Source organism: Falco rusticolus, chromosome 19 (genome assembly GCF_015220075.1).
Source record: "Falco rusticolus isolate bFalRus1 chromosome 19, bFalRus1.pri, whole genome shotgun sequence".
NCBI lineage: Eukaryota > Metazoa > Chordata > Aves > Falconiformes > Falconidae > Falco > Falco rusticolus.
The window spans coordinates 1636193-1663716 of NC_051205.1; the positions used below are offsets into that span (position 1 = coordinate 1636193).

Here is a 27524-nt window from a genome sequence, read left to right on the forward strand (position 1 = left end):
AGATGGAGGAAAATAAGAAAAGGAGGTGGTGGAGGTTTGCAGTGCTGCAGAGTACAGGAGCCCAAAGTGTGGAGAAGAGAGGGAGGGCAGAGAGGGAGAAGCTGTTGTTGAACAAGACACGTACGGCCCCGGCTGCAGGTGACCATCTGGCAGAGGGACATGCTGCCAAGGGCCGGCAGGAGGAAGCGAGGCAGCTCCCGCAGGTCACCCTGCAGAGGCCCTGGGTGGCAGCTGGCTAGGACAGCCCGGGGAGCCAAGGCTGCTGCTGGGAGCGTTGCCTACAGAGGAAGGTTGAAGAAAACAACCATGGGACAACACTGCGATGCAACAGAGATTTTATTGCAGTCCCAGGGGAGCGGGGAGTTGGGACAAGAGCAAAGCACTGGTGGGGGCTTTCCCCTGTCTCCTGGCACTGGGCAGAGCAGCAACGAGCATCAGCCATGCCACAGGAGCAGGCACCCAGCATGATGCTGCATTGTCCAAGAGCAGCAAGTCTTGAAGGGATGCTCAAGCAGGGCAGCAAGAAAGGCAGAGTGGGCCCCACACATGCACGAGGCATCCAAGCTCTGGGGCCCAGCTGTGCCAAAGCAATGTCCTTCCTTCAGGTGTTGTGTTGGGATGTGCCATGGTCTTTTCAGGTCCTCGTCTTCTTCTGTGGCCGGGTCAAGTGTTGTGGAGCTTAGCAGGGTCCACAGTTGCCATTGAGGTACCTGTGGCCTCGGCCCCAGCTCCCATATCCACAACCGCCAAATCCTCCATAGCCCCCATAACCTCCATAGCCCCCACAGCTCCCATAGCCTCCATAGCCCCCGTAGCCCCAAAGGCCTCCATAGCCCCCATAGCCTCCATAGCCCCCGTAGCCCCCATAGCCTCCATAGCCTCCAAAACCACCACGGCCTCCAAAAGTGCCGCCGTAGCCTCCGCCAACACCGGGAGCTCCCGCTGAGCCAACAACACTGTGCTGCGGGAAGGAGCTGAGGATGGGCCCGGGGAAGGTGATCACCGCAGGTGGCGGCTGGATCACCACCGTGGAGTCAGGGCACTGCCGCACGCAGGGCTCGTTGCAGGTGTCAGCCAGCGGGGCCGGGGCGGCCACCCCACAGGAGGTGTTGCACAGGCTGGTGCAGGACATCCTTGTGTTCAGCAGGTGATGCTGCAAGAAAGGACAGAGCTCCGGGTCAGTGTCAGGCCCAATCCCGAAACCCTCCTGTCTCTCTCACACTTGGAACCTGTGTCCCAGGACAGGCTCTGGATCCTCTCCGGCAGTCACAGCAAGAAGAGGCTCCACAGTTCAAATGCTGGTATAAACCAGTGTTTGCCATGGTGCGCCCTGGGCCTGGCTTGACCAAAGGGAACAGAAAATCTCCCTCAACCAAAGCAAATGGAAAATAAACATCTCCCAAAGGATTTGAGTCTCTTGGTGTACTCAGAGCATTGTACCCACAAGGTTAAATTCCCATCCTTTCCATAGCTCTGAAACAGCACGATCCCATCCTTACTATGCCCGATGAAAGCGTGGTGGAGCCCCAAGCAAACGATGCCTCAGGAAAGCCACTGCTGAGGAAGGACAGAGGGAGGTAAGACTTGCACTTACCACAGTGATCAGAGAGGCAAGTGGGAGAAGATGGATAGCCAGCTGTGAAGCCCTCAGCTCTTATATACATGTCGCCGACTGACTGAGGAATCGCCCAAGGCGTGGTGGTAATAACCCCATGTAATCATGAGATCAAGCGGACAAAATTCATGACATAAATAGCGATATGAGATAATTAAGTGCCTCCTCATTGGGGACACTGGAACACAAATGTGCCCCGGAGAAAAAAGAGGTAATGGGAGGGACAGGACATGACACATCATTACATCAAAGACAAGGCGTTACTGTAGCTGAACTCGCGGCACCAATAAACCCCAATCTGTCCCTAATCCTTCACTTTGCTTGCACAGAAGAATTCTGGGCATCTTGCAGAAGATTGCTGTTCCCAACCACGCCACACTCAGCACAGCAGAGCCAGGCGCCCATGGCCGGCAGTGCCCAGCGTGCCTCTGCCTGTGCCTGTGGGGAGCACGGCCACGTGCAGCCTGGCTCTGGGTGGGCGCTCGGCCAGCCTCTCCTGGCACAGCCCTCAATGTCCCGCTGAGTAATTGAGCTCCTCCAGAGAGGGCTTGGCGAGAACCGTGCTCACAGGCATGAGGCTGAAGGAGCTGACACTGACATGGTCCCTTTGATGCCCTTCTTCTCCTCCGTATATGCCCCCCACATTCAGAGGTCTCCATGCTCTATCCTACTGCCATGCCCACTGCATCTCAACCAGCCTCTGTGCGCTTGAGGTTTTGCTATGCGTGGGACCGGTCCCCTCTACTCTTTGCATGGCTGTCAAGTGAATCCAGGACCTTAATACCTCTACAGCCTTAGAGGTGGGCAATTAACAGAGATATCTGTGGACCCCATGACAATGAGATGCTGTTGCTGGCATTCAGAGATGGTGGAAATTTGGAAGTCACTTCAAGCGTGTGGAAGGGCTTCTCCATGTGCCCAGCGTCCCGGTTCCTCTGTTTACCAGTCTGTAAGAGAAAGGTAATGACAGACGTGACTGCTATGCCCAGGATTGCAAAGCACTTCTGCAAGATGCTTATGACTTATCTACACAGGGAGCTTGAGGATTAGGGAGAGATTGAGGCTTATTGTGATGCGAGTTTGGCTACAGCAGCGCGTACTCTTTCATGTAATGATGTCTCACGACAAATCCCTCCCATCACACGTATGCTTTGCAAGGCACGTTTGTACACAAATGTCCCTAGCGAGGCGGCATATAACACTCCCAGCATCATTATCTTTACGATGAAGATTGTGTGGTTGATCTCATGATTACGTGGGGTTTCAACCACCACCCCGTGACCACTGCCCCGGGCAGCCTGGGACGTGTATAAAAGAGCTGAGGGCTTCACAGCCCTCTATCCACTCGGCTTTGCTTGACTCTCCTGATCAACAGGGTAAGTCCAGCTCCTGGAAGCCCCTTGGGGATCTCTCCCTGCCTCCCTCCCTCCCTCGATACAGCCCCTTCCCCGCACCTGTGCCTAATCCCTGGTGTCTTTGCCAGGACTCCTTGCCTGCCTGAAAGATGTCCTGCACCAGCCTGTGCAACACCTCCTGTGGGGTGGCCGCCCCGGCCCCGCTGGCTGACACCTGCAACGAGCCCTGCGTGCGGCAGTGCCCTGACTCCACGGTGGTGATCCAGCCGCCACCCTCGGTGATCACCTTCCCCGGGCCCATCCTCAGCTCCTTCCCGCAGCAGAGTGTTGTTGGCTCAGCGGGAGCTCCCGGTGTTGGCGGAGGCTACGGCGGCACTTTTGGAGGCCGTGGTGGTTTTGGAGGCTATGGAGGCTATGGGGGCTACGGGGGCTATGGAGGCTATGGGGGCTATGGAGGCCTTTGGGGCTACGGGGGCTATGGAGGCTATGGGAGCTGTGGGGGCTATGGAGGTTATGGGGGCTATGGAGGATTTGGCGGTTGTGGATATGGGAGCTGGGGCCGAGGCCACAGGTACCTCAATGGCAACTGTGGACCCTGCTAAGCTCCACAACACTTGACCCGGCCACAGAAGAAGACGAGGACCTGAAAAGACCATGGCACATCCCAACACAACACCTGAAGGAAGGACATTGCTTTGGCACAGCTGGGCCCCAGAGCTTGGATGCCTCGTGCATGTGTGGGGCCCACTCTGCCTTTCTTGCTGCCCTGCTTGAGCATCCCTTCAAGACTTGCTGCTCTTGGACAACGCAGCATCATGCTGGGTGCCTGCTCCTGTGGCACGGCTGATGCTCGTTGCTGCTCTGCCCACTGCCAGGAGACAGGGGAAAGCCCCCACCAGTGCTTTGATCTTGTCCCAACTCCCCGCTCCCCTGGGACTGCAATAAAATCTCTGTTGCATCGCAGTGTTGTCCCATGGTTGTTTTCTTCAACCTTCCTCTGTAGGCAACGCTCCCAGCAGCAGCCTTGGCTCCCCGGGCTGTCCTAGCCAGCTGCCACCCAGGGCCTCTGCAGGGTGACCTGCGGGAGCTGCCTCGCTTCCTCCTGCCGGCCCTTGGCAGCATGTCCCTCTGCCAGATGGTCACCTGCAGCCGGGGCCGTACGTGTCTTGTTCAACAACAGCTTCTCCCTCTCTGCCCTCCCTCTCTTCTCCACACTTTGGGCTCCTGTACTCTGCAGCACTGCAAACCTCCACCACCTCCTTTTCTTATTTTTCCTCCATCTTCCACTGCTGGTTGGACCCATGTTGGCCTCACCTTGCCACCACTGGTGGAGTAGAAGCTCTTCTCGGGATTCCCTGTGTCACCCACCTGCTACCTGTGGATACGCTGTGCCCAGGAATGACAGCAGAGCTTCCCACCACCCCCTGTTGTGCTACAAATTTGCTGGCCCATCCCTGCTCTTCCTCACACATGAGCCCACAAAGCAGCCCACGCTGCCACAGCCCGCCAAAGCCCCCAGCCTCAGCCGCTGTAAGCGGGGTCACCAAACCCCACTCCCAGCACTGTTCCCTCAGCAGACACACAGGGGACACCTCCTCAGCCAGGAATGGGCAGATGGCTGAGACTCAGTGCAGGCTGACCTTGCCACATGGGAGGATGTGCACGTGCAGACAAATCCTCAAAGGCAAGATGAGATGTGCGAGCTTCTCTCCAGGCAGTGAGAAAAAAGAATGCCTGGGAAAAAAGAAAAAAATGCCATTTTGCTGCCTTCTTTCCCATCCCCTGTGTTGACAATTGCGGATGACACATCTTTCTTGGAGGTCAGCATCAGGGACCCAAGAGGTGTCCCACTGCCCTCCACAATGGCTGTGGCCAGAACCGTCTCTGCCCAAGAGCACCTTGCAGTGCAGGGATCGGATCACACCATGAGGAGACAGCTGGGGCAGAGAGGGACCTCAGGAAGGCAGGCAGCCCAACCTCCTCCACAAAGAGCTTTATGCTTCACGTGACTGCATGCTCGCAGCCTCTTCATGGCTCTGAGGAGAAACTTGGGAAAAGTTGCTGTGTGTGTCTTCCCTCATGCCAGTGCCCTCACCTCTAGCTGGGCACAGGCGCATGGTCAGCATCGGGCAGCAGCCCCGTCCATGCAGTGTTTGTGCCTCCACTTCCCTGGACCTCCAGAGGTGACCAACAACAAGCCAATGAAAGGAGGTAAGGCCTGGCGTGCTGGTTTTGCAGAGCATTGGGAAGAGCTTCTGCCAGTCACCTGTGGCACTTGCACGTATTCAAAGGGAGCTCTGGGAACGTGCTGTGCTTACGGCCGGTGGGAGAGCAGAGGAAGCTCAGTGCAATGTGCTGCACAAGACCCAGGTGGGACTGTCATCCTCAGCTGTAGCACCCGGAGCAAACTGCCCAAACGGTCCAGGGCATTACCGTGGGAGATTCAAGCAGCCCACGTGCCACGAGGTCTGGGGGAAGTGGGAAGGCGGAAGGAAGGGTGAAGAAAAAGCATCATGGGTCGACATTGTGATGCAACAGAGCTTTTATTGCAGTTCCAGGGGAGGAGGGAGCTGGGACAAGAGCAGAGTCCTGGCCAGGGCCTTCCCTGGCAGTGGGCAGAGCAACAACGAGCGTCAGCCGTGCCCCAGGAGCAGGCACCCAGCGCGGGTCACTGTCATCAGGGTGCACCAAGACGTGAAGGGATGCTCAAGCAGGGCAGCAAGAAAGGCAGAGTAAGGCCACAAGCACGCACAAGGCGTCCAAGCTCTGGGGCCCAGCTGTGCCAAAGCAATGTCCTTCCTTCGAGCGTTGTGTTGGGATGTGCCACGGCCTTTTCAGGTCCTCGTCTACTTCTGTGGCAGGATCAAGTGTTGTGGAGCTTAGCAGGGTCCACAGCTGCCCCTGAGGTATCCGCAGCCTCGGCCCCAACCACCGTATCCATAGCCCCCATAGCCCCCATAGCCCCCATAGCCCCCATAGCCTCCAAAACCACCACGGCCTCCAAAAGTGCCGCCGTAGCCCCCGCCAACACCGGGAGCACCCGCTGAGCCAACAACACTGTGCTGCGGGAAGGAGCTGAGGATGGGTCCAGGGTAGGTGATCACCGCAGGTGGCGGCTGGATCACCACCGTGGAGTCAGGGCACTGCCGCACACAGGGCTCGTTGCAGGTGTCAGCCAGCGGGGCCGGGGCGGCCACCCCACAGGAGGTGTTGCACAGGCTGGTGCAGGACATCTTTCAGGCAGGCAAGGAGTCCTGGCAAAGACACCAGGGATTAGGCACAGGTGCGGGGAAGGGGCTGTATCGAGGGAGGGAGGGAGGCAGGGAGAGATCCCCAAGGGGCTTCCAGGAGCTGGACTTACCCTGTTGATCAGGAGAGTCAAGCAAAGCCAAGTGGATAGAGGGCTGTGAAGCCCTCAGCTCTTTTATACACGTCCCAGGCTGCCCGGGGCATTGGCCATGGGGGTTGGTGGTTGAAACCCCACGTAATCATGAGACGTAGCACACAGCTTCATGACACAGAAAGTGATGCGAGAGAATTATATGCCGCCTCACTGGGGGCACTGGCATGCAAGCGTGCCCTGGAGAGGACAGGGGTGATGGGAGGGACAAACGATGACACGCCATTACATGAAAGACACGGCACGGCTGTTGTAGCTGAACCGGTGGCACCAATAAACCCCGATCTATCCCTAATCCCCCGCATTGCTTACGTGGCAATGTGCTGAACCTTGCAGAATATTGCTGTGTCCAACGCTAGCACACCAGGCTGCTGCTCCTGCAGACAACGCGCTCAGCAGCAGCCCAGCCAGGCACCCATGGCCACGAGTCCCCAGTGTGCCTGGGCCTGTGGGGAACTTTGCCACGTGCAGCCTGGCTCTCAGTGGCTGCTCGGCCCAAATCTCCTGGCCCAGCCCCCAACACCCAGCTGAGCAATCGAGTCCCTCCAGAGAGGCCTTGAGGAGGACCACGCTTACAAAGACATGGCCAAGGAAGCTGAGAGTGTCCTGGTCCCCTCCTGCCCTGCACCTCCCCTGTGCATGTCCCCTGTCACACAGGACCTTGCCGCCTGATCACATTGCCCCCCACCCACCTTTGTTTTGAGGCCCCACACGAATGGGTCTTTGAGCCGCTCAGCAAAGAGTGCCCCCCACCCTCTGCATGGCCGTTCATCGGTGAGCACCACATAGACCCTCTGGAGCCGGGGCATGGAGGTGGCCGAGGCTTCAGGGAGCTCCTGACCTGTTGCCCCAGAAGGCGCCCAGCGCTCACGGGCACTGGGAGATGGTGGGCATTTGCGAGTCACTCCGAGTGTCTGGAATGGCTTCTCCCTTTGCCCAGCGTCCCCCTGCCTCTGCTTACCGCCTTGTAAAAGGGAGGTAATGACAGGCATGATGGTGTGCACAGGATTGCAAAGCACATCTGCGAAATGCTCAGGACTCTGGCACGTAAGCAATGCGGGGGATTAGGGATAGATCGGGGTTTATTGGTGCCGCCGGTTCAGCTACAACAGCCGTGCCGTGTCTTTCATGTAATGGCGTGTCATCGTTTGTCCCTCCCATCACCCCTGTCCTCTCCAGGGCACGCTTGCATGCCAGTGCCCCCAGTGAGGCGGCATATAATTCTCTCGCATCACTTTCTGTGTCATGAAGCTGTGTGCTACGTCTCATGATTACGTGGGGTTTCAACCACCAACCCCCGTGGCCAATGCCCCGGGCAGCCTGGGACGTGTATAAAAGAGCTGAGGGCTTCACAGCCCTCTATCCACTTGGCTTTGCTTGACTCTCCTGATCAACAGGGTAAGTCCAGCTCCTGGAAGCCCCTTGGGGATCTCTCCCTGCCTCCCTCCCTCCCTCGATACAGCCCCTTCCCCGCACCTGTGCCTAATCCCTGGTGTCTTTGCCAGGACTCCTTGCCTGCCTGAAAGATGTCCTGCACCAGCCTGTGCAACACCTCCTGTGGGGTGGCCGCCCCGGCCCCGCTGGCTGACACCTGCAACGAGCCCTGTGTGCGGCAGTGCCCTGACTCCACGGTGGTGATCCAGCCGCCACCTGCGGTGATCACCTACCCTGGACCCATCCTCAGCTCCTTCCCGCAGCACAGTGTTGTTGGCTCAGCGGGTGCTCCCGGTGTTGGCGGGGGCTACGGCGGCACTTTTGGAGGCCGTGGTGGTTTTGGAGGCTATGGGGGCTATGGGGGCTATGGGGGCTATGGGGGCTATGGATACGGTGGTTGGGGCCGAGGCTGCGGATACCTCAGGGGCAGCTGTGGACCCTGCTAAGCTCCACAACACTTGATCCTGCCACAGAAGTAGACGAGGACCTGAAAAGGCCGTGGCACATCCCAACACAACGCTCGAAGGAAGGACATTGCTTTGGCACAGCTGGGCCCCAGAGCTTGGACGCCTTGTGCGTGCTTGTGGCCTTACTCTGCCTTTCTTGCTGCCCTGCTTGAGCATCCCTTCACGTCTTGGTGCACCCTGATGACAGTGACCCGCGCTGGGTGCCTGCTCCTGGGGCACGGCTGACGCTCGTTGTTGCTCTGCCCACTGCCAGGGAAGGCCCTGGCCAGGACTCTGCTCTTGTCCCAGCTCCCTCCTCCCCTGGAACTGCAATAAAAGCTCTGTTGCATCACAATGTCGACCCATGATGCTTTTTCTTCACCCTTCCTTCCGCCTTCCCACTTCCCCCAGACCTCGTGGCACGTGGGCTGCTTGAATCTCCCACGGTAATGCCCTGGACCGTTTGGGCAGTTTGCTCCGGGTGCTACAGCTGAGGATGACAGTCCCACCTGGGTCTTGTGCAGCACATTGCACTGAGCTTCCTCTGCTCTCCCACCGGCCGTAAGCACAGCACGTTCCCAGAGCTCCCTTTGAATACGTGCAAGTGCCACAGGTGACTGGCAGAAGCTCTTCCCAATGCTCTGCAAAACCAGCACGCCAGGCCTTACCTCCTTTCATTGGCTTGTTGTTGGTCACCTCTGGAGGTCCAGGGAAGTGGAGGCACAAACACTGCATGGACGGGGCTGCTGCCCGATGCTGACCATGCGCCTGTGCCCAGCTAGAGGTGAGGGCACTGGCATGAGGGAAGACACACACAGCAACTTTTCCCAAGTTTCTCCTCAGAGCCATGAAGAGGCCGCGAGCATGCAGTCACGTGAAGCATAAAGCTCTTTGTGGAGGAGGTTGGGCTGCCTGCCTTCCTGAGGTCCCTCTCTGCCCCAGCTGTCTCCTCATGGTGTGATCCCTGCACTGCAAGGTGCTCTTGGGCAGAGACGGTTCTGGCCACAGCCATTGTGGAGGGCAGTGGGACACCTCTTGGGTCCCTGATGCTGACCCCCAAGAAAGATGTGTCATCCGCAATTGTCAACACAGGGGATGGGAAAGAAGGCAGCAAAATGGCATTTTTTTCTTTTTTCCCAGGCATTCTTTTTTCTCACTGCCTGGAGAGAAGCTCGCACATCTCATCTTGCCTTTGAGGATTTGTCTGCACGTGCACATCCTCCCATGTGGCAAGGTCAGCCTGCACTGAGTCTCAGCCATCTGCCCATTCCTGGCTGAGGAGGTGTCCCCTGTGTGTCTGCTGAGGGAACAGTGCTGGGAGTGGGGTTTGGTGACCCCGCTTACAGCGGCTGAGGCTGGGGGCTTTGGCGGGCTGTGGCAGCGTGGGCTGCTTTGTGGGCTCATGTGTGAGGAAGAGCAGGGATGGGCCAGCAAATTTGTAGCACAACAGGGGGTGGTGGGAAGCTCTGCTGTCATTCCTGGGCACAGCGTATCCACAGGTAGCAGGTGGGTGACACAGGGAATCCCGAGAAGAGCTTCTACTCCACCAGTGGTGGCAAGGTGAGGCCAACATGGGTCCAACCAGCAGTGGAAGATGGAGGAAAAATAAGAAAAGGAGGTGGTGGAGGTTTGCAGTGCTGCAGAGTACAGGAGCCCAAAGTGTGGAGAAGAGAGGGAGGGCAGAGAGGGAGAAGCTGTTGTTGAACAAGACACGTACGGCCCCGGCTGCAGGTGACCATCTGGCAGAGGGACATGCTGCCAAGGGCCGGCAGGAGGAAGCGAGGCAGCTCCCGCAGGTCACCCTGCAGAGTCACTGACAGGAAAGCCCGGGGAGCCAAGGATGCCACTAAATGCATTGCTTCTGGAATACGGAAGTAGAAAAACAACCATGGGTCAAGATTGTGATGCAACAGAGCTTTTATTGCAGTTCCAGGGGAGGAGGGAGTTGGGACAAGAGCAAAGCACTGGTGGGGGCTTTCCCCTGTCTCCTGGCAGTGGGCAGAGCAACAACGAGCATCAGCCGTGCCACAGGAGCAGGCACCCAGTGCGGGTCACTGTCATCAGGGTGCACCAAGACGTGAAGGGATGCTCAAGCAGGGCAGCAAGAAAGGCAGAGTAAGGCCACAAGCACACACAAGGCGTCCAAGCTCTGGGGCCCAGCTGTGCCAAAGCAATGTCCTTCCTTCAGGTGTTGTGTTGGGATGTGCCATGGTCTTTTCAGGTCCTCGTCTTCTTCTGTGGCCGGGTCAAGTGTTGTGGAGCTTAGCAGGGTCCACAGTTGCCATTGAGGTACCTGTGGCCTCGGCCCCAGCTCCCATATCCACAACCGCCAAATCCTCCATAGCCCCCATAACCTCCATAGCCCCCACAGCTCCCATAGCCTCCATAGCCCCCGTAGCCCCAAAGGCCTCCATAGCCCCCATAGCCTCCATAGCCCCCGTAGCCTCCATAGCCTCCATAGCCTCCAAAACCACCACGGCCTCCAAAAGTGCCGCCGTAGCCTCCGCCAACACCGGGAGCTCCCGCTGAGCCAACAACACTCTGCTGCGGGAAGGAGCTGAGGATGGGCCCGGGGAAGGTGATCACCGAGGGTGGCGGCTGGATCACCACCGTGGAGTCAGGGCACTGCCGCACGCAGGGCTCGTTGCAGGTGTCAGCCAGCGGGGCCGGGGCGGCCACCCCACAGGAGGTGTTGCACAGGCTGGTGCAGGACATCTTTCAGGCAGGCAAGGAGTCCTGGCAAAGACACCAGGGATTAGGCACAGGTGCGGGGAAGGGGCTGTATCGAGGGAGGGAGGGAGGCAGGGAGAGATCCCCAAGGGGCTTCCAGGAGCTGGACTTACCCTGTTGATCAGGAGAGTCAAGCAAAGCCGAGTGGATAGAGGGCTGTGAAGCCCTCAGCTCTTTTATACACGTCCCAGGCTGCCCGGGGCATTGGCCACGGGGGTTGGTGGTTGAAACCCCACATAATCATGAGGTCAACCACACAATCTTCATCGTAAAGATAATGATGCTGGGAGTGTTATATGCCGCCTCGCTAGGGACATTTGTGTACAAATGTGCCTTGCAAAGCATACGTGTGATGGGAGGGATTTGTCGTGAGACATCATTACATGAAAGAGTACGCGCTGCTGTAGCCGAACTCGCATCACAATAAGCCTCAATCTCTCCCTAATCCTCAAGCTTCCTGTGTAGATAAGTCATAAGCATCTTGCAGAAGTGCTTTGCAATCCTGGGCATAGCAGTCACGTCTGTCATTACCTTTCTCTTACAGACTGGTAAACAGAGGAACCGGGACGCTGGGCACATGGAGAAGCCCTTCCACACGCTTGAAGTGACTTCCAAATTTCCACCATCTCTGAATGCCAGCAACAGCATCTCATTGTCATGGGGTCCACAGATATCTCTGTTAATTGCCCACCTCTAAGGCTGTAGAGGTATTAAGGTCCTGGATTCACTTGACAGCCATGCAAAGAGTAGAGGGGACCGGTCCCACGCATAGCAAAACCTCAAGCGCACAGAGGCTGGTTGAGATGCAGTGGGCATGGCAGTAGGATAGAGCATGGAGACCTCTGAATGTGGGGGGCATATACGGAGGAGAAGAAGGGCATCAAAGGGACCATGTCAGTGTCAGCTCCTTCAGCCTCATGCCTGTGAGCACGGTTCTCGCCAAGCCCTCTCTGGAGGAGCTCAATTACTCAGCGGGACATTGAGGGCTGTGCCAGGAGAGGCTGGCCGAGCGCCCACCCAGAGCCAGGCTGCACGTGGCCGTGCTCCCCACAGGCACAGGCAGAGGCACGCTGGGCACTGCCGGCCATGGGCGCCTGGCTCTGCTGTGCTGAGTGTGGCGTGGTTGGGAACAGCAATCTTCTGCAAGATGCCCAGAATTCTTCTGTGCAAGCAAAGTGAAGGATTAGGGACAGATTGGGGTTTATTGGTGCCGCGAGTTCAGCTACAGTAACGCCTTGTCTTTGATGTAATGATGTGTCATGTCCTGTCCCTCCCATTACCTCTTTTTTCTCCGGGGCACATTTGTGTTCCGGTGTCCCCAATGAGGAGGCACTTAATTATCTCATATCGCTATTTATGTCATGAATTTTGTCCGCTTGATCTCATGATTACATGGGGTTATTACCACCACGCCTTGGGCGATTCCTCAGTCAGTCGGCGACATGTATATAAGAGCTGAGGGCTTCACAGCTGGCTATCCATCTTCTCCCACTTGCCTCTCTGATCACTGTGGTAAGTGCAAGTCTTACCTCCCTCTGTCCTTCCTCAGCAGTGGCTTTCCTGAGGCATCGTTTGCTTGGGGCTCCACCACGCTTTCATCGGGCATAGTAAGGATGGGATCGTGCTGTTTCAGAGCTATGGAAAGGATGGGAATTTAACCTTGTGGGTACAATGCTCTGAGTACACCAAGAGACTCAAATCCTTTGGGAGATGTTTATTTTCCATTTGCTTTGGTTGAGGGAGATTTTCTGTTCCCTTTGGTCAAGCCAGGCCCAGGGCGCACCATGGCAAACACTGGTTTATACCAGCATTTGAACTGTGGAGCCTCTTCTTGCTGTGACTGCCGGAGAGGATCCAGAGCCTGTCCTGGGACACAGGTTCCAAGTGTGAGAGAGACAGGAGGGTTTCGGGATTGGGCCTGACACTGACCCGGAGCTCTGTCCTTTCTTGCAGCATCACCTGCTGAACACAAGGATGTCCTGCACCAGCCTGTGCAACACCTCCTGTGGGGTGGCCGCCCCGGCCCCGCTGGCTGACACCTGCAACGAGCCCTGCGTGCGGCAGTGCCCTGACTCCACGGTGGTGATCCAGCCGCCACCCTCGGTGATCACCTTCCCCGGGCCCATCCTCAGCTCCTTCCCGCAGCAGAGTGTTGTTGGCTCAGCGGGAGCTCCCGGTGTTGGCGGAGGCTACGGCGGCACTTTTGGAGGCCGTGGTGGTTTTGGAGGCTATGGAGGCTATGGGGGCTACGGGGGCTATGGAGGCTATGGGGGCTATGGAGGCCTTTGGGGCTACGGGGGCTATGGAGGCTATGGGAGCTGTGGGGGCTATGGAGGTTATGGGGGCTATGGAGGATTTGGCGGTTGTGGATATGGGAGCTGGGGCCGAGGCCACAGGTACCTCAATGGCAACTGTGGACCCTGCTAAGCTCCACAACACTTGACCCGGCCACAGAAGAAGACGAGGACCTGAAAAGACCATGGCACATCCCAACACAACACCTGAAGGAAGGACATTGCTTTGGCACAGCTGGGCCCCAGAGCTTGGATGCCTCGTGCATGTGTGGGGCCCACTCTGCCTTTCTTGCTGCCCTGCTTGAGCATCCCTTCAAGACTTGCTGCTCTTGGACAACGCAGCATCATGCTGGGTGCCTGCTCCTGTGGCACGGCTGATGCTCGTTGCTGCTCTGCCCAGTGCCAGGAGACAGGGGAAAGCCCCCACCAGTGCTTTGCTCTTGTCCCAACTCCCCGCTCCCCTGGGACTGCAATAAAATCTCTGTTGCATCGCAGTGTTGTCCCATGGTTGTTTTCTTCAACCTTCCTCTGTAGGCAACGCTCCCAGCAGCAGCCTTGGCTCCCCGGGCTGTCCTAGCCAGCTGCCACCCAGGGCCTCTGCAGGGTGACCTGCGGGAGCTGCCTCGCTTCCTCCTGCCGGCCCTTGGCAGCATGTCCCTCTGCCAGATGGTCACCTGCAGCCGGGGCCGTACGTGTCTTGTTCAACAACAGCTTCTCCCTCTCTGCCCTCCCTCTCTTCTCCACACTTTGGGCTCCTGTACTCTGCAGCACTGCAAACCTCCACCACCTCCTTTTCTTATTTTTCCTCCATCTTCCACTGCTGGTTGGACCCATGTTGGCCTCACCTTGCCACCACTGGTGGAGTAGAAGCTCTTCTCGGGATTCCCTGTGTCACCCACCTGCTACCTGTGGATACGCTGTGCCCAGGAATGACAGCAGAGCTTCCCACCACCCCCTGTTGTGCTACAAATTTGCTGGCCCATCCCTGCTCTTCCTCACACATGAGCCCACAAAGCAGCCCACGCTGCCACAGCCCGCCAAAGCCCCCAGCCTCAGCCGCTGTAAGCGGGGTCACCAAACCCCACTCCCAGCACTGTTCCCTCAGCAGACACACAGGGGACACCTCCTCAGCCAGGAATGGGCAGATGGCTGAGACTCAGTGCAGGCTGACCTTGCCACATGGGAGGATGTGCACGTGCAGACAAATCCTCAAAGGCAAGATGAGATGTGCGAGCTTCTCTCCAGGCAGTGAGAAAAAAGAATGCCTGGGAAAAAAGAAAAAATGCCATTTTGCTGCCTTCTTTCCCATCCCCTGTGTTGACAATTGCGGATGACACATCTTTCTTGGAGGTCAGCATCAGGGACCCAAGAGGTGTCCCACTGCCCTCCACAATGGCTGTGGCCAGAACCGTCTCTGCCCAAGAGCACCTTGCAGTGCAGGGATCACACCATGAGGAGACAGCTGGGGCAGAGAGGGACCTCAGGAAGGCAGGCAGCCCAACCTCCTCCACAAAGAGCTTTATGCTTCACGTGACTGCATGCTCGCGGCCTCTTCATGGCTCTGAGGAGAAACTTGGGAAAAGTTGCTGTGTGTGTCTTCCCTCATGCCAGTGCCCTCACCTCTAGCTGGGCACAGGCGCATGGTCAGCATCGGGCAGCAGCCCCGTCCATGCAGTGTTTGTGCCTCCACTTCCCTGGACCTCCAGAGGTGACCAACAACAAGCCAATGAAAGGAGGTAAGGCCTGGCGTGCTGGTTTTGCAGAGCATTGGGAAGAGCTTCTGCCAGTCACCTGTGGCACTTGCACGTATTCAAAGGGAGCTCTGGGAACGTGCTGTGCTTACGGCCGGTGGGAGAGCAGAGGAAGCTCAGTGCAATGTGCTGCACAAGACCCAGGTGGGACTGTCATCCTCAGCTGTAGCACCCGGAGCAAACTGCCCAAACGGTCCAGGGCATTACCGTGGGAGATTCAAGCAGCCCACATGCCATGAGGTCTGGGGGAAGTGGGAAGGCGGAAGGAAGGGTGAAGAAAAAGCATCATGGGTCGACATTGTGATGCAACAGAGCTTTTATTGCAGTTCCAGGGGAGGAGGGAGCTGGGACAAGAGCAGAGTCCTGGCCAGGGCCTTCCCCTGTCTCCTGGCAGTGGGCAGAGCAACAACGAGCGTCAGCCGTGCCCCAGGAGCAGGCACCCAGCGCGGGTCACTGTCATCAGGGTGCACCAAGACGTGAAGGGATGCTCAAGCAGGGCAGCAAGAAAGGCAGAGTAAGGCCACAAGCACGCACAAGGCGTCCAAGCTCTGGGGCCCAGCTGTGCCAAAGCAATGTCCTTCCTTCGAGCGTTGTGTTGGGATGTGCCACGGCCTTTTCAGGTCCTCGTCTACTTCTGTGGCAGGATCAAGTGTTGTGGAGCTTAGCAGGGTCCACAGCTGCCCCTGAGGTATCCGCAGCCTCGGCCCCAACCACCGTATCCATAGCCCCCATAGCCCCCATAGCCCCCATAGCCTCCAAAACCACCACGGCCTCCAAAAGTGCCGCCGTAGCCCCCGCCAACACCGGGAGCTCCCGCTGAGCCAACAACACTGTGCTGCGGGAAGGAGCTGAGGATGGGCCCGGGGAAGGTGATCACCGAGGGTGGCGGCTGGATCACCACCGTGGAGTCAGGGCACTGCCGCACGCAGGGCTCGTTGCAGGTGTCAGCCAGCGGGGCCGGGGCGGCCACCCCACAGGAGGTGTTGCACAGGCTGGTGCAGGACATCTTTCAGGCAGGCAAGGAGTCCTGGCAAAGACACCAGGGATTAGGCACAGGTGCGGGGAAGGGGCTGTATCGAGGGAGGGAGGGAGGCAGGGAGAGATCCCCAAGGGGCTTCCAGGAGCTGGACTTACCCTGTTGATCAGGAGAGTCAAGCAAAGCCGAGTGGATAGAAGGCTGTGAAGCCCTCAGCTCTTTTATACACGTCCCAGGCTGCCCGGGGCATTGGCCACGGGGGTTGGTGGTTGAAACCCCACGTAATCATGAGACGTAGCACACAGCTTCATGACACAGAAAGTGATGCGAGAGAATTATATGCCGCCTCACTGGGGGCACTGGCATGCAAGCGTGCCCTGGAGAGGACAGGGGTGATGGGAGGGACAAACGATGACACGCCATTACATGAAAGACACGGCACGGCTGTTGTAGCTGAACCGGTGGCACCAATAAACCCCGATCTATCCCTAATCCCCCGCATTGCTTACGTGCCAGAGTCCTGAGCATTTCGCAGATGTGCTTTGCAATCCTGTGCACACCATCATGCCTGTCATTACCTCCCTTTTACAAGGCGGTAAGCAGAGGCAGGGGGACGCTGGGCAAAGGGAGAAGCCATTCCAGACACTCGGAGTGACTCGCAAATGCCCACCATCTCCCAGTGCCCGTGAGCGCTGGGCGCCTTCTGGGGCAACAGGTCAGGAGCTCCCTGAAGCCTCGGCCACCTCCATGCCCCGGCTCCAGAGGGTCTATGTGGTGCTCACCGATGAACGGCCATGCAGAGGGTGGGGGGCACTCTTTGCTGAGCGGCTCAAAGACCCATTCGTGTGGGGCCTCAAAACAAAGGTGGGTGGGGGGCAATGTGATCAGGCGGCAAGGTCCTGTGTGACAGGGGACATGCACAGGGGAGGTGCAGGGCAGGAGGGGACCAGGACACTCTCAGCTTCCTTGGCCATGTCTTTGTAAGCGTGGTCCTCCTCAAGGCCTCTCTGGAGGGACTCGATTGCTCAGCTGGGTGTTGGGGGCTGGGCCAGGAGATTTGGGCCGAGCAGCCACTGAGAGCCAGGCTGCACGTGGCAAAGTTCCCCACAGGCCCAGGCACACTGGGGACTCGTGGCCATGGGTGCCTGGCTGGGCTGCTGCTGAGCGCGTTGTCTGCAGGAGCAGCAGCCTGGTGTGCTAGCGTTGGACACAGCAATATTCTGCAAGGTTCAGCACATTGCCACGTAAGCAATGCGGGGGATTAGGGATAGATCGGGGTTTATTGGTGCCGCCGGTTCAGCTACAACAGCCGTGCCGTGTCTTTCATGTAATGGCGTGTCATCGTTTGTCCCTCCCATCACCCCTGTCCTTTCCAGGGCACGCTTGCATGCCAGTGCCCCCAGTGAGGCGGCATATAATTCTCTCGCATCACTTTCTGTGTCATGAAGCTGTGTGCTACGTCTCATGATTACGTGGGGTTTCAACCACCAACCCCCGTGGCCAATGCCCCGGGCAGCCTGGGACGTGTATAAAAGAGCTGAGGGCTTCACAGCCCTCTATCCACTCGGCTTTGCTTGACTCTCCTGATCAACAGGGTAAGTCCAGCTCCTGGAAGCCCCTTGGGGATCTCTCCCTGCCTCCCTCCCTCCCTCGATACAGCCCCTTCCCCGCACCTGTGCCTAATCCCTGGTGTCTTTGCCAGGACTCCTTGCCTGCCTGAAAGATGTCCTGCACCAGCCTGTGCAACACCTCCTGTGGGGTGGCCGCCCCGGCCCCGCTGGCTGACACCTGCAACGAGACCTGCGTGCGGCAGTGCCCTGACTCCACGGTGGTGATCCAGCCGCCACCTGCGGTGATCACCTTCCCCGGGCCCATCCTCAGCTCCTTCCCGCAGCACAGTGTTGTTGGCTCAGCGGGTGCTCCCGGTGTTGGCGGAGGCTACGGCGGCACTTTTGGAGGCCGTGGTGGTTTTGGAGGCTATGGGGGCTATGGGGGCTATGGGGGCTATGGATACGGTGGTTGGGGCCGAGGCTGCGGATACCTCAGGGGCAGCTGTGGACCCTGCTAAGCTCCACAACACTTGATCCTGCCACAGAAGTAGACGAGGACCTGAAAAGGCCGTGGCACATCCCAACACAACGCTCGAAGGAAGGACATTGCTTTGGCACAGCTGGGCCCCAGAGCTTGGACGCCTTGTGCGTGCTTGTGGCCTTACTCTGCCTTTCTTGCTGCCCTGCTTGAGCATCCCTTCACGTCTTGGTGCACCCTGATGACAGTGACCCGCGCTGGGTGCCTGCTCCTGGGGCACGGCTGACGCTCGTTGTTGCTCTGCCCACTGCCAGGAGACAGGGGAAGGCCCTGGCCAGGACTCTGCTCTTGTCCCAGCTCCCTCCTCCCCTGGAACTGCAATAAAAGCTCTGTTGCATCACAATGTCGACCCATGATGCTTTTTCTTCACCCTTCCTTCCGCCTTCCCACTTCCCCCAGACCTCGTGGCACGTGGGCTGCTTGAATCTCCCACGGTAATGCCCTGGACCGTTTGGGCAGTTTGCTCCGGGTGCTACAGCTGAGGATGACAGTCCCACCTGGGTCTTGTGCAGCACATTGCACTGAGCTTCCTCTGCTCTCCCACCAGCCGTAAGCACAGCACGTTCCCAGAGCTCCCTTTGAATACGTGCAAGTGCCACAGGTGACTGGCAGAAGCTCTTCCCAATGCTCTGCAAAACCAGCACGCCAGGCCTTACCTCCTTTCATTGGCTTGTTGTTGGTCACCTCTGGAGGTCCAGGGAAGTGGAGGCACAAACACTGCATGGACGGGGCTGCTGCCCGATGCTGACCATGCGCCTGTGCCCAGCTAGAGGTGAGGGCACTGGCATGAGGGAAGACACACACAGCAACTTTTCCCAAGTTTCTCCTCAGAGCCATGAAGAGGCCGCGAGCATGCAGTCACGTGAAGCATAAAGCTCTTTGTGGAGGAGGTTGGGCTGCCTGCCTTCCTGAGGTCCCTCTCTGCCCCAGCTGTCTCCTCATGGTGTGATCCCTGCACTGCAAGGTGCTCTTGGGCAGAGACGGTTCTGGCCACAGCCATTGTGGAGGGCAGTGGGACACCTCTTGGGTCCCTGATGCTGACCTCCAAGAAAGATGTGTCATCCGCAATTGTCAACACAGGGGATGGGAAAGAAGGCAGCAAAATGGCATTTTTTTTCTTTTTTCCCAGGCATTCTTTTTTCTCACTGCCTGGAGAGAAGCTCGCACATCTCATCTTGCCTTTGAGGATTTGTCTGCACGTGCACATCCTCCCATGTGGCAAGGTCAGCCTGCACTGAGTCTCAGCCATCTGCCCATTCCTGGCTGAGGAGGTGTCCCCTGTGTGTCTGCTGAGGGAACAGTGCTGGGAGTGGGGTTTGGTGACCCCGCTTACAGCGGCTGAGGCTGGGGGCTTTGGCGGGCTGTGGCAGCGTGGGCTGCTTTGTGGGCTCATGTGTGAGGAAGAGCAGGGATGGGCCAGCAAATTTGTAGCACAACAGGGGGTGGTGGGAAGCTCTGCTGTCATTCCTGGGCACAGCGTATCCACAGGTAGCAGGTGGGTGACACAGGGAATCCCGAGAAGAGCTTCTACTCCACCAGTGGTGGCAAGGTGAGGCCAACATGGGTCCAACCAGCAGTGGAAGATGAAGGAAAAATAAGAAAAGGAGGTGGTGGAGGTTTGCAGTGCTGCAGAGTACAGGAGCCCAAAGTGTGGAGAAGAGAGGGAGGGCAGAGAGGGAGAAGCTGTTGTTGAACAAGACACGTACGGCCCCGGCTGCAGGTGACCATCTGGCAGAGGGACATGCTGCCAAGGGCCGGCAGGAGGAAGCGAGGCAGCTCCCGCAGGTCACCCTGCAGAGGCCCTGGGTGGCAGCTGGCTAGGACAGCCCGGGGAGCCAAGGCTGCTGCTGGGAGCGTTGCCTACAGAGGAAGGTTGAAGAAAACAACCATGGGACAACACTGCGATGCAACAGAGATTTTATTGCAGTTCCAGGGGAGCAGGGAGTTGGGACAAGAGCAAAGCACTGGTGGGGGCTTTCCCCTGTCTCCTGGCAGTGGGCAGAGCAGCAACAAGCATCAGCCGTGCCACAGGAGCAGGCACCCAGCATGATGCTGCATTGTCCAAGAGCAGCAAGTCTTGAAGGGATGCTCAAGCAGGGCAGCAAGAAAGGCAGAGTGGGCCCCACACATGCACGAGGCATCCAAGCTCTGGGGCCCAGCTGTGCCAAAGCAATGTCCTTCCTTCAGGTGTTGTGTTGGGATGTGCCATGGTCTTTTCAGGTCCTCGTCTTCTTCTGTGGCCGGGTCAAGTGTTGTGGAGCTTAGCAGGGTCCACAGTTGCCATTGAGGTACCTGTGGCCTCGGCGCCAGCCACCATATCCACAACTGCCAAATCCTCCATAGCCCCCATAGCCCCAAAGGCCTCCATAACCCCCATAACCCCCATGGCCCCAAAGGCCTCCATAACCCCCGTAGCCCCCATAGCCCCCATAGCCTCCAAAACCACCACGGCCTCCAAAAGTGCCGCCATAGCCTCCGCCAACACCGGGAGCTCCCGCTGAGCCAACAACACTCTGCTGCGGGAAGGAGCTGAGGATGGGCCCGGGGAAGGTGATCACCGAGGGTGGCGGCTGGATCACCACCGTGGAGTCAGGGCACTGCCGCACGCAGGGCTCGTTGCAGGTGTCAGCCAGCGGGGCCGGGGCGGCCACCCCACAGGAGGTGTTGCACAGGCTGGTGCAGGACATCTTTCAGGCAGGCAAGGAGTCCTGGCAAAGACACCAGGGATTAGGCACAGGTGCGGGGAAGGGGCTGTATCGAGGGAGGGAGGGAGGCAGGGAGAGATCCCCAAGGGGCTTCCAGGAGCTGGACTTACCCTGTTGATCAGGAGAGTCAAGCAAAGCCGAGTGGATAGAGGGCTGTGAAGCCCTCAGCTCTTTTATACACGTCCCAGGCTGCCCGGGGCAGTGGTCACGGGGTGGTGGTTGAAACCCCACGTAATCATGAGATCAACCACACAATCTTCATCGTAAAGATAATGATGCTGGGAGTGTTATATGCTGCCTCGCTAGGGACATTTGTGTACAAACGTGCCTTGCAAAGCATACGTGTGATGGGAGGGATTTGTCGTGAGACATCATTACATGAAAGAGTACGCGCTGCTGTAGCCGAACTCGCATCACAATAAGCCTCAATCTCTCCCTAATCCTCAAGCTCCCTGTGTAGATAAGTCGTAAGCATCTTGCAGAAGTGCTTTGCAATCCTGGGCATAGCAGTCACGTCTGTCATTACCTTTCTCTTACAGACTGGTAAACAGAGGAACCGGGACGCTGGGCACATGGAGAAGCCCTTCCACACGCTTGAAGTGACTTCCAAATTTCCACCATCTCTGAATGCCAGCAACAGCATCTCATTGTCATGGGGTCCACAGATATCTCTGTTAATTGCCCACCTCTAAGGCTGTAGAGGTATTAAGGTCCTGGATTCACTTGACAGCCATGCAAAGAGTAGAGGGGACCGGTCCCACGCATAGCAAAACCTCAAGCGCACAGAGGCTGGTTGAGATGCAGTGGGCATGGCAGTAGGATAGAGCATGGAGACCTCTGAATGTGGGGGGCATATACGGAGGAGAAGAAGGGCATCAAAGGGACCATGTCAGTGTCAGCTCCTTCAGCCTCATGCCTGTGAGCACGGTTCTCGCCAAGCCCTCTCTGGAGGAGCTCAATTACTCAGCGGGACATTGAGGGCTGTGCCAGGAGAGGCTGGCCGAGCGCCCACCCAGAGCCAGGCTGCACGTGGCCGTGCTCCCCACAGGCACAGGCAGAGGCACGCTGGGCACTGCCGGCCATGGGCGCCTGGCTCTGCTGTGCTGAGTGTGGCGTGGTTGGGAACAGCAATCTTCTGCAAGATGCCCAGAATTCTTCTGTGCAAGCAAAGTGAAGGATTAGGGACAGATTGGGGTTTATTGGTGCCGCGAGTTCAGCTACAGTAACGCCTTGTCTTTGATGTAATGATGTGTCATGTCCTGTCCCTCCATTACCTCTTTTTTCTCCGGGGCACATTTGTGTTCCGGTGTCCCCAATGAGGAGGCACTTAATTATCTCATATCGCTATTTATGTCATGAATTTTGTCCGCTTGATCTCATGATTACATGGGGTTATTACCACCACGCCTTGGGCGATTCCTCAGTCAGTCGGCGACATGTATATAAGAGCTGAGGGCTTCACAGCTGGCTATCCATCTTCTCCCACTTGCCTCTCTGATCACTGTGGTAAGTGCAAGTCTTACCTCCCTCTGTCCTTCCTCAGCAGTGGCTTTCCTGAGGCATCGTTTGCTTGGGGCTCCACCACGCTTTCATCGGGCATAGTAAGGATGGGATCGTGCTGTTTCAGAGCTATGGAAAGGATGGGAATTTAACCTTGTGGGTACAAAGCTCTGAGTACACCAAGAGACTCAAATCCTTTGGGAGATGTTTATTTTCCATTTGCTTTGGTTGAGGGAGATTTTCTGTTCCCTTTGGTCAAGCCAGGCCCAGGGCGCACCATGGCAAACACTGGTTTATACCAGCATTTGAACTGTGGAGCCTCTTCTTGCTGTGACTGCCGGAGAGGATCCAGAGCCTGTCCTGGGACACAGGTTCCAAGTGTGAGAGAGACAGGAGGGTTTCGGGATTGGGCCTGACACTGACCCGGAGCTCTGTCCTTTCTTGCAGCATCACCTGCTGAACACAAGGATGTCCTGCACCAGCCTGTGCAACACCTCCTGTGGGGTGGCCGCCCCGGCCCCGCTGGCTGACACCTGCAACGAGCCCTGCGTGCGGCAGTGCCCTGACTCCACGGTGGTGATCCAGCCGCCACCCTCGGTGATCACCTTCCCCGGGCCCATCCTCAGCTCCTTCCCGCAGCAGAGTGTTGTTGGCTCAGCGGGAGCTCCCGGTGTTGGCGGAGGCTACGGCGGCACTTTTGGAGGCCGTGGTGGTTTTGGAGGCTATGGAGGCCTTTGGGGCTACGGGGGCTATGGAGGCTATGGGGGCTATGGAGGCCTTTGGGGCTACGGGGGCTATGGAGGCTATGGGAGCTGTGGGGGCTATGGAGGTTATGGGGGCTATGGAGGATTTGGTGGTTGTGGATATGGGAGCTGGGGCCGAGGCCACAGGTACCTCAATGGCAACTGTGGACCCTGCTAAGCTCCACAACACTTGACCCGGCCACAGAAGAAGACGAGGACCTGAAAAGACCATGGCACATCCCAACACAACACCTGAAGGAAGGACATTGCTTTGGCACAGCTGGGCCCCAGAGCTTGGATGCCTCGTGCATGTGTGGGGCCCACTCTGCCTTTCTTGCTGCCCTGCTTGAGCATCCCTTCAAGACTTGCTGCTCTTGGACAACGCAGCATCATGCTGGGTGCCTGCTCCTGTGGCACGGCTGATGCTCGTTGCTGCTCTGCCCACTGCCAGGAGACAGGGGAAAGCCCCCACCAGTGCTTTGCTCTTGTCCCAACTCCCCGCTCCCCTGGGACTGCAATAAAATCTCTGTTGCATCGCAGTGTTGTCCCATGGTTGTTTTCTTCAACCTTCCTCTGTAGGCAACGCTCCCAGCAGCATCCTTGGCTCCCCGGGCTGTCCTAGCCAGCTGCCACCCAGGGCCTCTGCAGGGTGACCTGCGGGAGCTGCCTCGCTTCCTCCTGCCAGCCCTTGGCAGCATGTCCCTCTGCCAGATGGTCACCTGCAGCCGGGGCCGTACGTGTCTTGTTCAACAACAGCTTCTCCCTCTCTGCCCTCCCTCTCTTCTCCACACTTTGGGCTCCTGTACTCTGCAGCACTGCAAACCTCCACCACCTCCTTTTCTTATTTTTCCTCCATCTTCCACTGCTGGTTGGACCCATGTTGGCCTCACCTTGCCACCACTGGTGGAGTAGAAGCTCTTCTCGGGATTCCCTGTGTCACCCACCTGCTACCTGTGGACACGCTGTGCCCAGGAATGACAGCAGAGCTTCCCACCACCCCCTGTTGTGCTACAAATTTGCTGGCCCATCCCTGCTCTTCCTCACACATGAGCCCACAAAGCAGCCCACGCTGCCACAGCCCGCCAAAGCCCCCAGCCTCAGCCGCTGTAAGCGGGGTCACCAAACCCCACTCCCAGCACTGTTCCCTCAGCAGACACACAGGGGACACCTCCTCAGCCAGGAATGGGCAGATGGCTGAGACTCAGTGCAGGCTGACCTTGCCACATGGGAGGACGTGCACGTGCAGACAAATCCTCAAAGGCAAGATGAGATGTGCGAGCTTCTCTCCAGGCAGTGAGAAAAAAGAATGCCTGGGAAAAAAGAAAAAAATGCCATTTTGCTGCCTTCTTTCCCATCCCCTGTGTTGACAATTGCGGATGACACATCTTTCTTGGAGGTCAGCATCAGGGACCCAAGAGGTGTCCCACTGCCCTCCACAATGGCTGTGGCCAGAACCGTCTCTGCCCAAGAGCACCTTGCAGTGCAGGGATCACACCATGAGGAGACAGCTGGGGCAGAGAGGGACCTCAGGAAGGCAGGCAGCCCAACCTCCTCCACAAAGAGCTTTATGCTTCACGTGACTGCATGCTCGCGGCCTCTTCATGGCTCTGAGGAGAAACTTGGGAAAAGTTGCTGTGTGTGTCTTCCCTCATGCCAGTGCCCTCACCTCTAGCTGGGCACAGGCGCATGGTCAGCATCGGGCAGCAGCCCCGTCCATGCAGTGTTTGTGCCTCCACTTCCCTGGACCTCCAGAGGTGACCAACAACAAACCAATGAAAGGAGGTAAGGCCTGGCGTGCTGGTTTTGCAGAGCATTGGGAAGAGCTTCTGCCAGTCACCTGTGGCACTTGCACATATTCAAAGGGAGCTCTGGGAACGTGCTGTGCTTACGGCCGGTGGGAGAGCAGAGGAAGCACAGTGCAATGTGCTGCACAAGACCCAGGTGGGACTGTCATCCTCAGCTGTAGCACCCGGAGAAAACTGCCCAAACGGTCCGGGGCATTACCGTGGGAGATTCAAGCAGCCCACGTGCCACGAGGTCTGGGGGAAGTGGGAAGGCGGAAGGAAGGGTGAAGAAAAAGCATCATGGGTCGACATTGTGATGCAACAGAGCTTTTATTGCAGTTCCAGGGGAGGAGGGAGCTGGGACAAGAGCAGAGTCCTGGCCAGGGCCTTCCCCTGTCTCCTGGCAGTGGGCAGAGCAACAACGAGCGTCAGCCGTGCCCCAGGAGCAGGCACCCAGTGCGGGTCACTGTCATCAGGGTGCACCAAGACGTGAAGGGATGCTCAAGCAGGGCAGCAAGAAAGGCAGAGTAAGGCCACAAGCACGCACAAGGCGTCCAAGCTCTGGGGCCCAGCTGTGCCAAAGCAATGTCCTTCCTTCGAGCGTTGTGTGGGATGTGCCACGGCCTTTTCAGGTCCTCGTCTACTTCTGTGGCAGGATCAAGTGTTGTGGAGCTTAGCAGGGTCCACAGCTGCCCCTGAGGTATCCGCAGCCTCGGCCCCAACCACCGTATCCATAGCCCCCATAGCCCCCATAGCCCCCATAGCCTCCAAAACCACCACGGCCTCCAAAAGTGCCGCCGTAGCCTCCGCCAACACCGGGAGCTCCCGCTGAGCCAACAACACTCTGCTGCGGGAAGGAGCTGAGGATGGGCCCGGGGAAGGTGATCACCGAGGGTGGCGGCTGGATCACCACCGTGGAGTCAGGGCACTGCCGCACGCAGGGCTCGTTGCAGGTGTCAGCCAGCGGGGCCGGGGCGGCCACCCCACAGGAGGTGTTGCACAGGCTGGTGCAGGACATCTTTCAGGCAGGCAAGGAGTCCTGGCAAAGACACCAGGGATTAGGCACAGGTGCGGGGAAGGGGCTGTATCGAGGGAGGGAGGGAGGCAGGGAGAGATCCCCAAGGGGCTTCCAGGAGCTGGACTTACCCTGTTGATCAGGAGAGTCAAGCAAAGCCGAGTGGATAGAGGGCTGTGAAGCCCTCAGCTCTTTTATACACGTCCCAGGCTGCCCGGGGCATTGGCCACGGGGTTGGTGGTTGAAACCCCACGTATCATGAGACGTAGCACACAGCTTCATGACACAGAAAGTGATGCGAGAGAATTATATGCCGCCTCACTGGGGGCACTGGCATGCAAGCGTGCCCTGGAGAGGACAGGGGTGATGGGAGGGACAAACGATGACACGCCATTACATGAAAGACACGGCACGGCTGTTGTAGCTGAACCGGCGGCACCAATAAACCCGATCTATCCCTAATCCCCCCGCATTGCTTACGTGCCAGAGTCCTGAGCATTTCGCAGATGTGCTTTGCAATCCTGTGCACACCATCATGCCTGTCATTACCTCCCTTTTACAAGGCGGTAAGCAGAGGCAGGGGGACGCTGGGCAAAGGGGAGAAGCCATTCCAGACACTCGGAGTGACTCGCAAATGCCCACCATCTCCCAGTGCCCGTGAGCGCTGGGCGCCTTCTGGGGCAACAGGTCAGGAGCTCCCTGAAGCCTCGGCCACCTCCATGCCCCGGCTCCAGAGGGTCTATGTGGTGCTCACCGATGAACGGCCATGCAGAGGGTGGGGGGCACTCTTTGCTGAGCGGCTCAAAGACCCATTCGTGTGGGGCCTCAAAACAAAGGTGGGTGGGGGGCAATGTGATCAGGCGGCAAGGTCCTGTGTGACAGGGGACATGCACAGGGGAGGTGCAGGGCAGGAGGGGACCAGGACACTCTCAGCTTCCTTGGCCATGTCTTTGTAAGCGTGGTCCTCCTCAAGGCCTCTCTGGAGGGACTCGATTGCTCAGCTGGGTGTTGGGGGCTGGGCCAGGAGATTTGGGCCGAGCAGCCACTGAGAGCCAGGCTGCACGTGGCAAAGTTCCCCACAGGCCCAGGCACACTGGGGACTCGTGGCCATGGGTGCCTGGCTGGGCTGCTGCTGAGCGCGTTGTCTGCAGGAGCAGCAGCCTGGTGTGCTAGCGTTGGACACAGCAATATTCTGCAAGGTTCAGCACATTGCCACGTAAGCAATGCGGGGGATTAGGGATAGATCGGGGTTTATTGGTGCCGCCGGTTCAGCTACAACAGCCGTGCCGTGTCTTTCATGTAATGGCGTGTCATCATTTGTCCCTCCCATCACCCCTGTCCTCTCCAGGGCACGCTTGCATGCCAGTGCCCCCAGTGAGGCGGCATATAATTCTCTCGCATCACTTTCTGTGTCATGAAGCTGTGTGCTACGTCTCATGATTACGTGGGGTTTCAACCACCAACCCCCGTGGCCAATGCCCCGGGCAGCCTGGGACGTGTATAAAAGAGCTGAGGGCTTCACAGCCCTCTATCCACTTGGCTTTGCTTGACTCTCCTGATCAACAGGGTAAGTCCAGCTCCTGGAAGCCCCTTGGGGATCTCTCCCTGCCTCCCTCCCTCCCTCGATACAGCCCCTTCCCGCACCTGTGCCTAATCCCTGGTGTCTTTGCCAGGACTCCTTGCCTGCC

At 58.0% G+C, this 27524-nt stretch overlaps 11 protein-coding genes across 16 annotated transcripts; 5 read left to right on the forward strand and 6 right to left on the reverse strand.

Annotated features, from left to right (window-relative positions):
- Positions 1-679: 679 nt before the first annotated feature.
- On the reverse strand, positions 680-1132 carry LOC119159299 (claw keratin-like). Of its 2 annotated transcripts, XM_037412020.1 has the most exons (2): positions 808-1132; positions 680-771 (listed from the first exon to the last, which is right to left on the reverse strand). In XM_037412020.1, exons 1-2 carry the CDS (start codon positions 1130-1132, stop codon positions 680-682), a joined length of 417 nt encoding a protein of 138 aa, XP_037267917.1. The 2 variants fall into 2 exon arrangements, with proteins under 2 accessions (XP_037267917.1, XP_037267916.1); XM_037412019.1 differs by having other exon boundaries at positions 680-1132.
- Positions 1133-3119: 1987 nt separating this feature from the next.
- LOC119159296 (claw keratin-like) lies at positions 3120-3572 on the forward strand. 2 transcript variants are annotated; one of them, XM_037412014.1, is made up of 2 exons: positions 3120-3444; positions 3481-3572. In XM_037412014.1, exons 1-2 carry the CDS (start codon positions 3120-3122, stop codon positions 3570-3572), a joined length of 417 nt encoding a protein of 138 aa, XP_037267911.1. The 2 variants fall into 2 exon arrangements, with proteins under 2 accessions (XP_037267911.1, XP_037267910.1); XM_037412013.1 differs by having other exon boundaries at positions 3120-3572.
- Positions 3573-5849: 2277 nt separating this feature from the next.
- LOC119159322 (claw keratin-like) lies at positions 5850-6203 on the reverse strand. Its single transcript, XM_037412032.1, has one exon. The coding sequence runs from the start codon at positions 6201-6203 to the stop codon at positions 5850-5852; it is 354 nt and encodes a 117-aa protein (XP_037267929.1).
- A 1693-nt stretch (positions 6204-7896) lies between these two features.
- LOC119159323 (claw keratin-like) lies at positions 7897-8250 on the forward strand. Its single transcript, XM_037412033.1, has one exon. The coding sequence runs from the start codon at positions 7897-7899 to the stop codon at positions 8248-8250; it is 354 nt and encodes a 117-aa protein (XP_037267930.1).
- Positions 8251-10512: 2262 nt separating this feature from the next.
- LOC119159297 (claw keratin-like) lies at positions 10513-10965 on the reverse strand. Of its 2 annotated transcripts, XM_037412016.1 has the most exons (2): positions 10641-10965; positions 10513-10604 (listed from the first exon to the last, which is right to left on the reverse strand). In XM_037412016.1, the coding sequence occupies exons 1-2, from the start codon at positions 10963-10965 to the stop codon at positions 10513-10515; spliced, it is 417 nt and encodes a 138-aa protein (XP_037267913.1). The 2 variants fall into 2 exon arrangements, with proteins under 2 accessions (XP_037267913.1, XP_037267912.1); XM_037412015.1 differs by having other exon boundaries at positions 10513-10965.
- Positions 10966-12954: 1989 nt separating this feature from the next.
- LOC119159298 (claw keratin-like) lies at positions 12955-13407 on the forward strand. Of its 2 annotated transcripts, XM_037412018.1 has the most exons (2): positions 12955-13279; positions 13316-13407. In XM_037412018.1, the coding sequence occupies exons 1-2, from the start codon at positions 12955-12957 to the stop codon at positions 13405-13407; spliced, it is 417 nt and encodes a 138-aa protein (XP_037267915.1). The 2 variants fall into 2 exon arrangements, with proteins under 2 accessions (XP_037267915.1, XP_037267914.1); XM_037412017.1 differs by having other exon boundaries at positions 12955-13407.
- A 2279-nt stretch (positions 13408-15686) lies between these two features.
- LOC119159327 (claw keratin-like) lies at positions 15687-16031 on the reverse strand. Its single transcript, XM_037412036.1, has one exon. The coding sequence runs from the start codon at positions 16029-16031 to the stop codon at positions 15687-15689; it is 345 nt and encodes a 114-aa protein (XP_037267933.1).
- Positions 16032-17724: 1693 nt separating this feature from the next.
- Positions 17725-18069, forward strand: LOC119159325 (claw keratin-like). The gene has a single exon (XM_037412035.1). The coding sequence runs from the start codon at positions 17725-17727 to the stop codon at positions 18067-18069; it is 345 nt and encodes a 114-aa protein (XP_037267932.1).
- A 2281-nt stretch (positions 18070-20350) lies between these two features.
- LOC119159300 (claw keratin-like) lies at positions 20351-20776 on the reverse strand. The gene has a single exon (XM_037412023.1). It carries the CDS (start codon positions 20774-20776, stop codon positions 20351-20353), a length of 426 nt encoding a protein of 141 aa, XP_037267920.1.
- Positions 20777-22762: 1986 nt separating this feature from the next.
- Positions 22763-23215, forward strand: LOC119159295 (claw keratin-like). 2 transcript variants are annotated; one of them, XM_037412011.1, is made up of 2 exons: positions 22763-23087; positions 23124-23215. In XM_037412011.1, exons 1-2 carry the CDS (start codon positions 22763-22765, stop codon positions 23213-23215), a joined length of 417 nt encoding a protein of 138 aa, XP_037267908.1. The 2 variants fall into 2 exon arrangements, with proteins under 2 accessions (XP_037267908.1, XP_037267907.1); XM_037412010.1 differs by having other exon boundaries at positions 22763-23215.
- Positions 23216-25494: 2279 nt separating this feature from the next.
- LOC119159324 (claw keratin-like) lies at positions 25495-25839 on the reverse strand. Its single transcript, XM_037412034.1, has one exon. The coding sequence runs from the start codon at positions 25837-25839 to the stop codon at positions 25495-25497; it is 345 nt and encodes a 114-aa protein (XP_037267931.1).
- Between the last annotated feature and the right edge of the window lie 1685 nt (positions 25840-27524).

What these genes read in the sequence shown, in the direction of transcription:
- LOC119159300 (XM_037412023.1), bottom strand. Translation starts at nt 20,776, where the DNA reads ATGTCCTGCACCAGCCTGTGCAACACCTCCTGTGGGGTGGCCGCCCCG.
- LOC119159296 (XM_037412013.1), top strand. Translation starts at nt 3,120, where the DNA reads ATGTCCTGCACCAGCCTGTGCAACACCTCCTGTGGGGTGGCCGCCCCG.
- LOC119159295 (XM_037412010.1), top strand. Translation starts at nt 22,763, where the DNA reads ATGTCCTGCACCAGCCTGTGCAACACCTCCTGTGGGGTGGCCGCCCCG.
- LOC119159324 (XM_037412034.1), bottom strand. Translation starts at nt 25,839, where the DNA reads ATGTCCTGCACCAGCCTGTGCAACACCTCCTGTGGGGTGGCCGCCCCG.
- LOC119159325 (XM_037412035.1), top strand. Translation starts at nt 17,725, where the DNA reads ATGTCCTGCACCAGCCTGTGCAACACCTCCTGTGGGGTGGCCGCCCCG.
- LOC119159299 (XM_037412019.1), bottom strand. Translation starts at nt 1,132, where the DNA reads ATGTCCTGCACCAGCCTGTGCAACACCTCCTGTGGGGTGGCCGCCCCG.
- LOC119159297 (XM_037412015.1), bottom strand. Translation starts at nt 10,965, where the DNA reads ATGTCCTGCACCAGCCTGTGCAACACCTCCTGTGGGGTGGCCGCCCCG.
- LOC119159322 (XM_037412032.1), bottom strand. Translation starts at nt 6,203, where the DNA reads ATGTCCTGCACCAGCCTGTGCAACACCTCCTGTGGGGTGGCCGCCCCG.
- LOC119159327 (XM_037412036.1), bottom strand. Translation starts at nt 16,031, where the DNA reads ATGTCCTGCACCAGCCTGTGCAACACCTCCTGTGGGGTGGCCGCCCCG.
- LOC119159298 (XM_037412017.1), top strand. Translation starts at nt 12,955, where the DNA reads ATGTCCTGCACCAGCCTGTGCAACACCTCCTGTGGGGTGGCCGCCCCG.
- LOC119159323 (XM_037412033.1), top strand. Translation starts at nt 7,897, where the DNA reads ATGTCCTGCACCAGCCTGTGCAACACCTCCTGTGGGGTGGCCGCCCCG.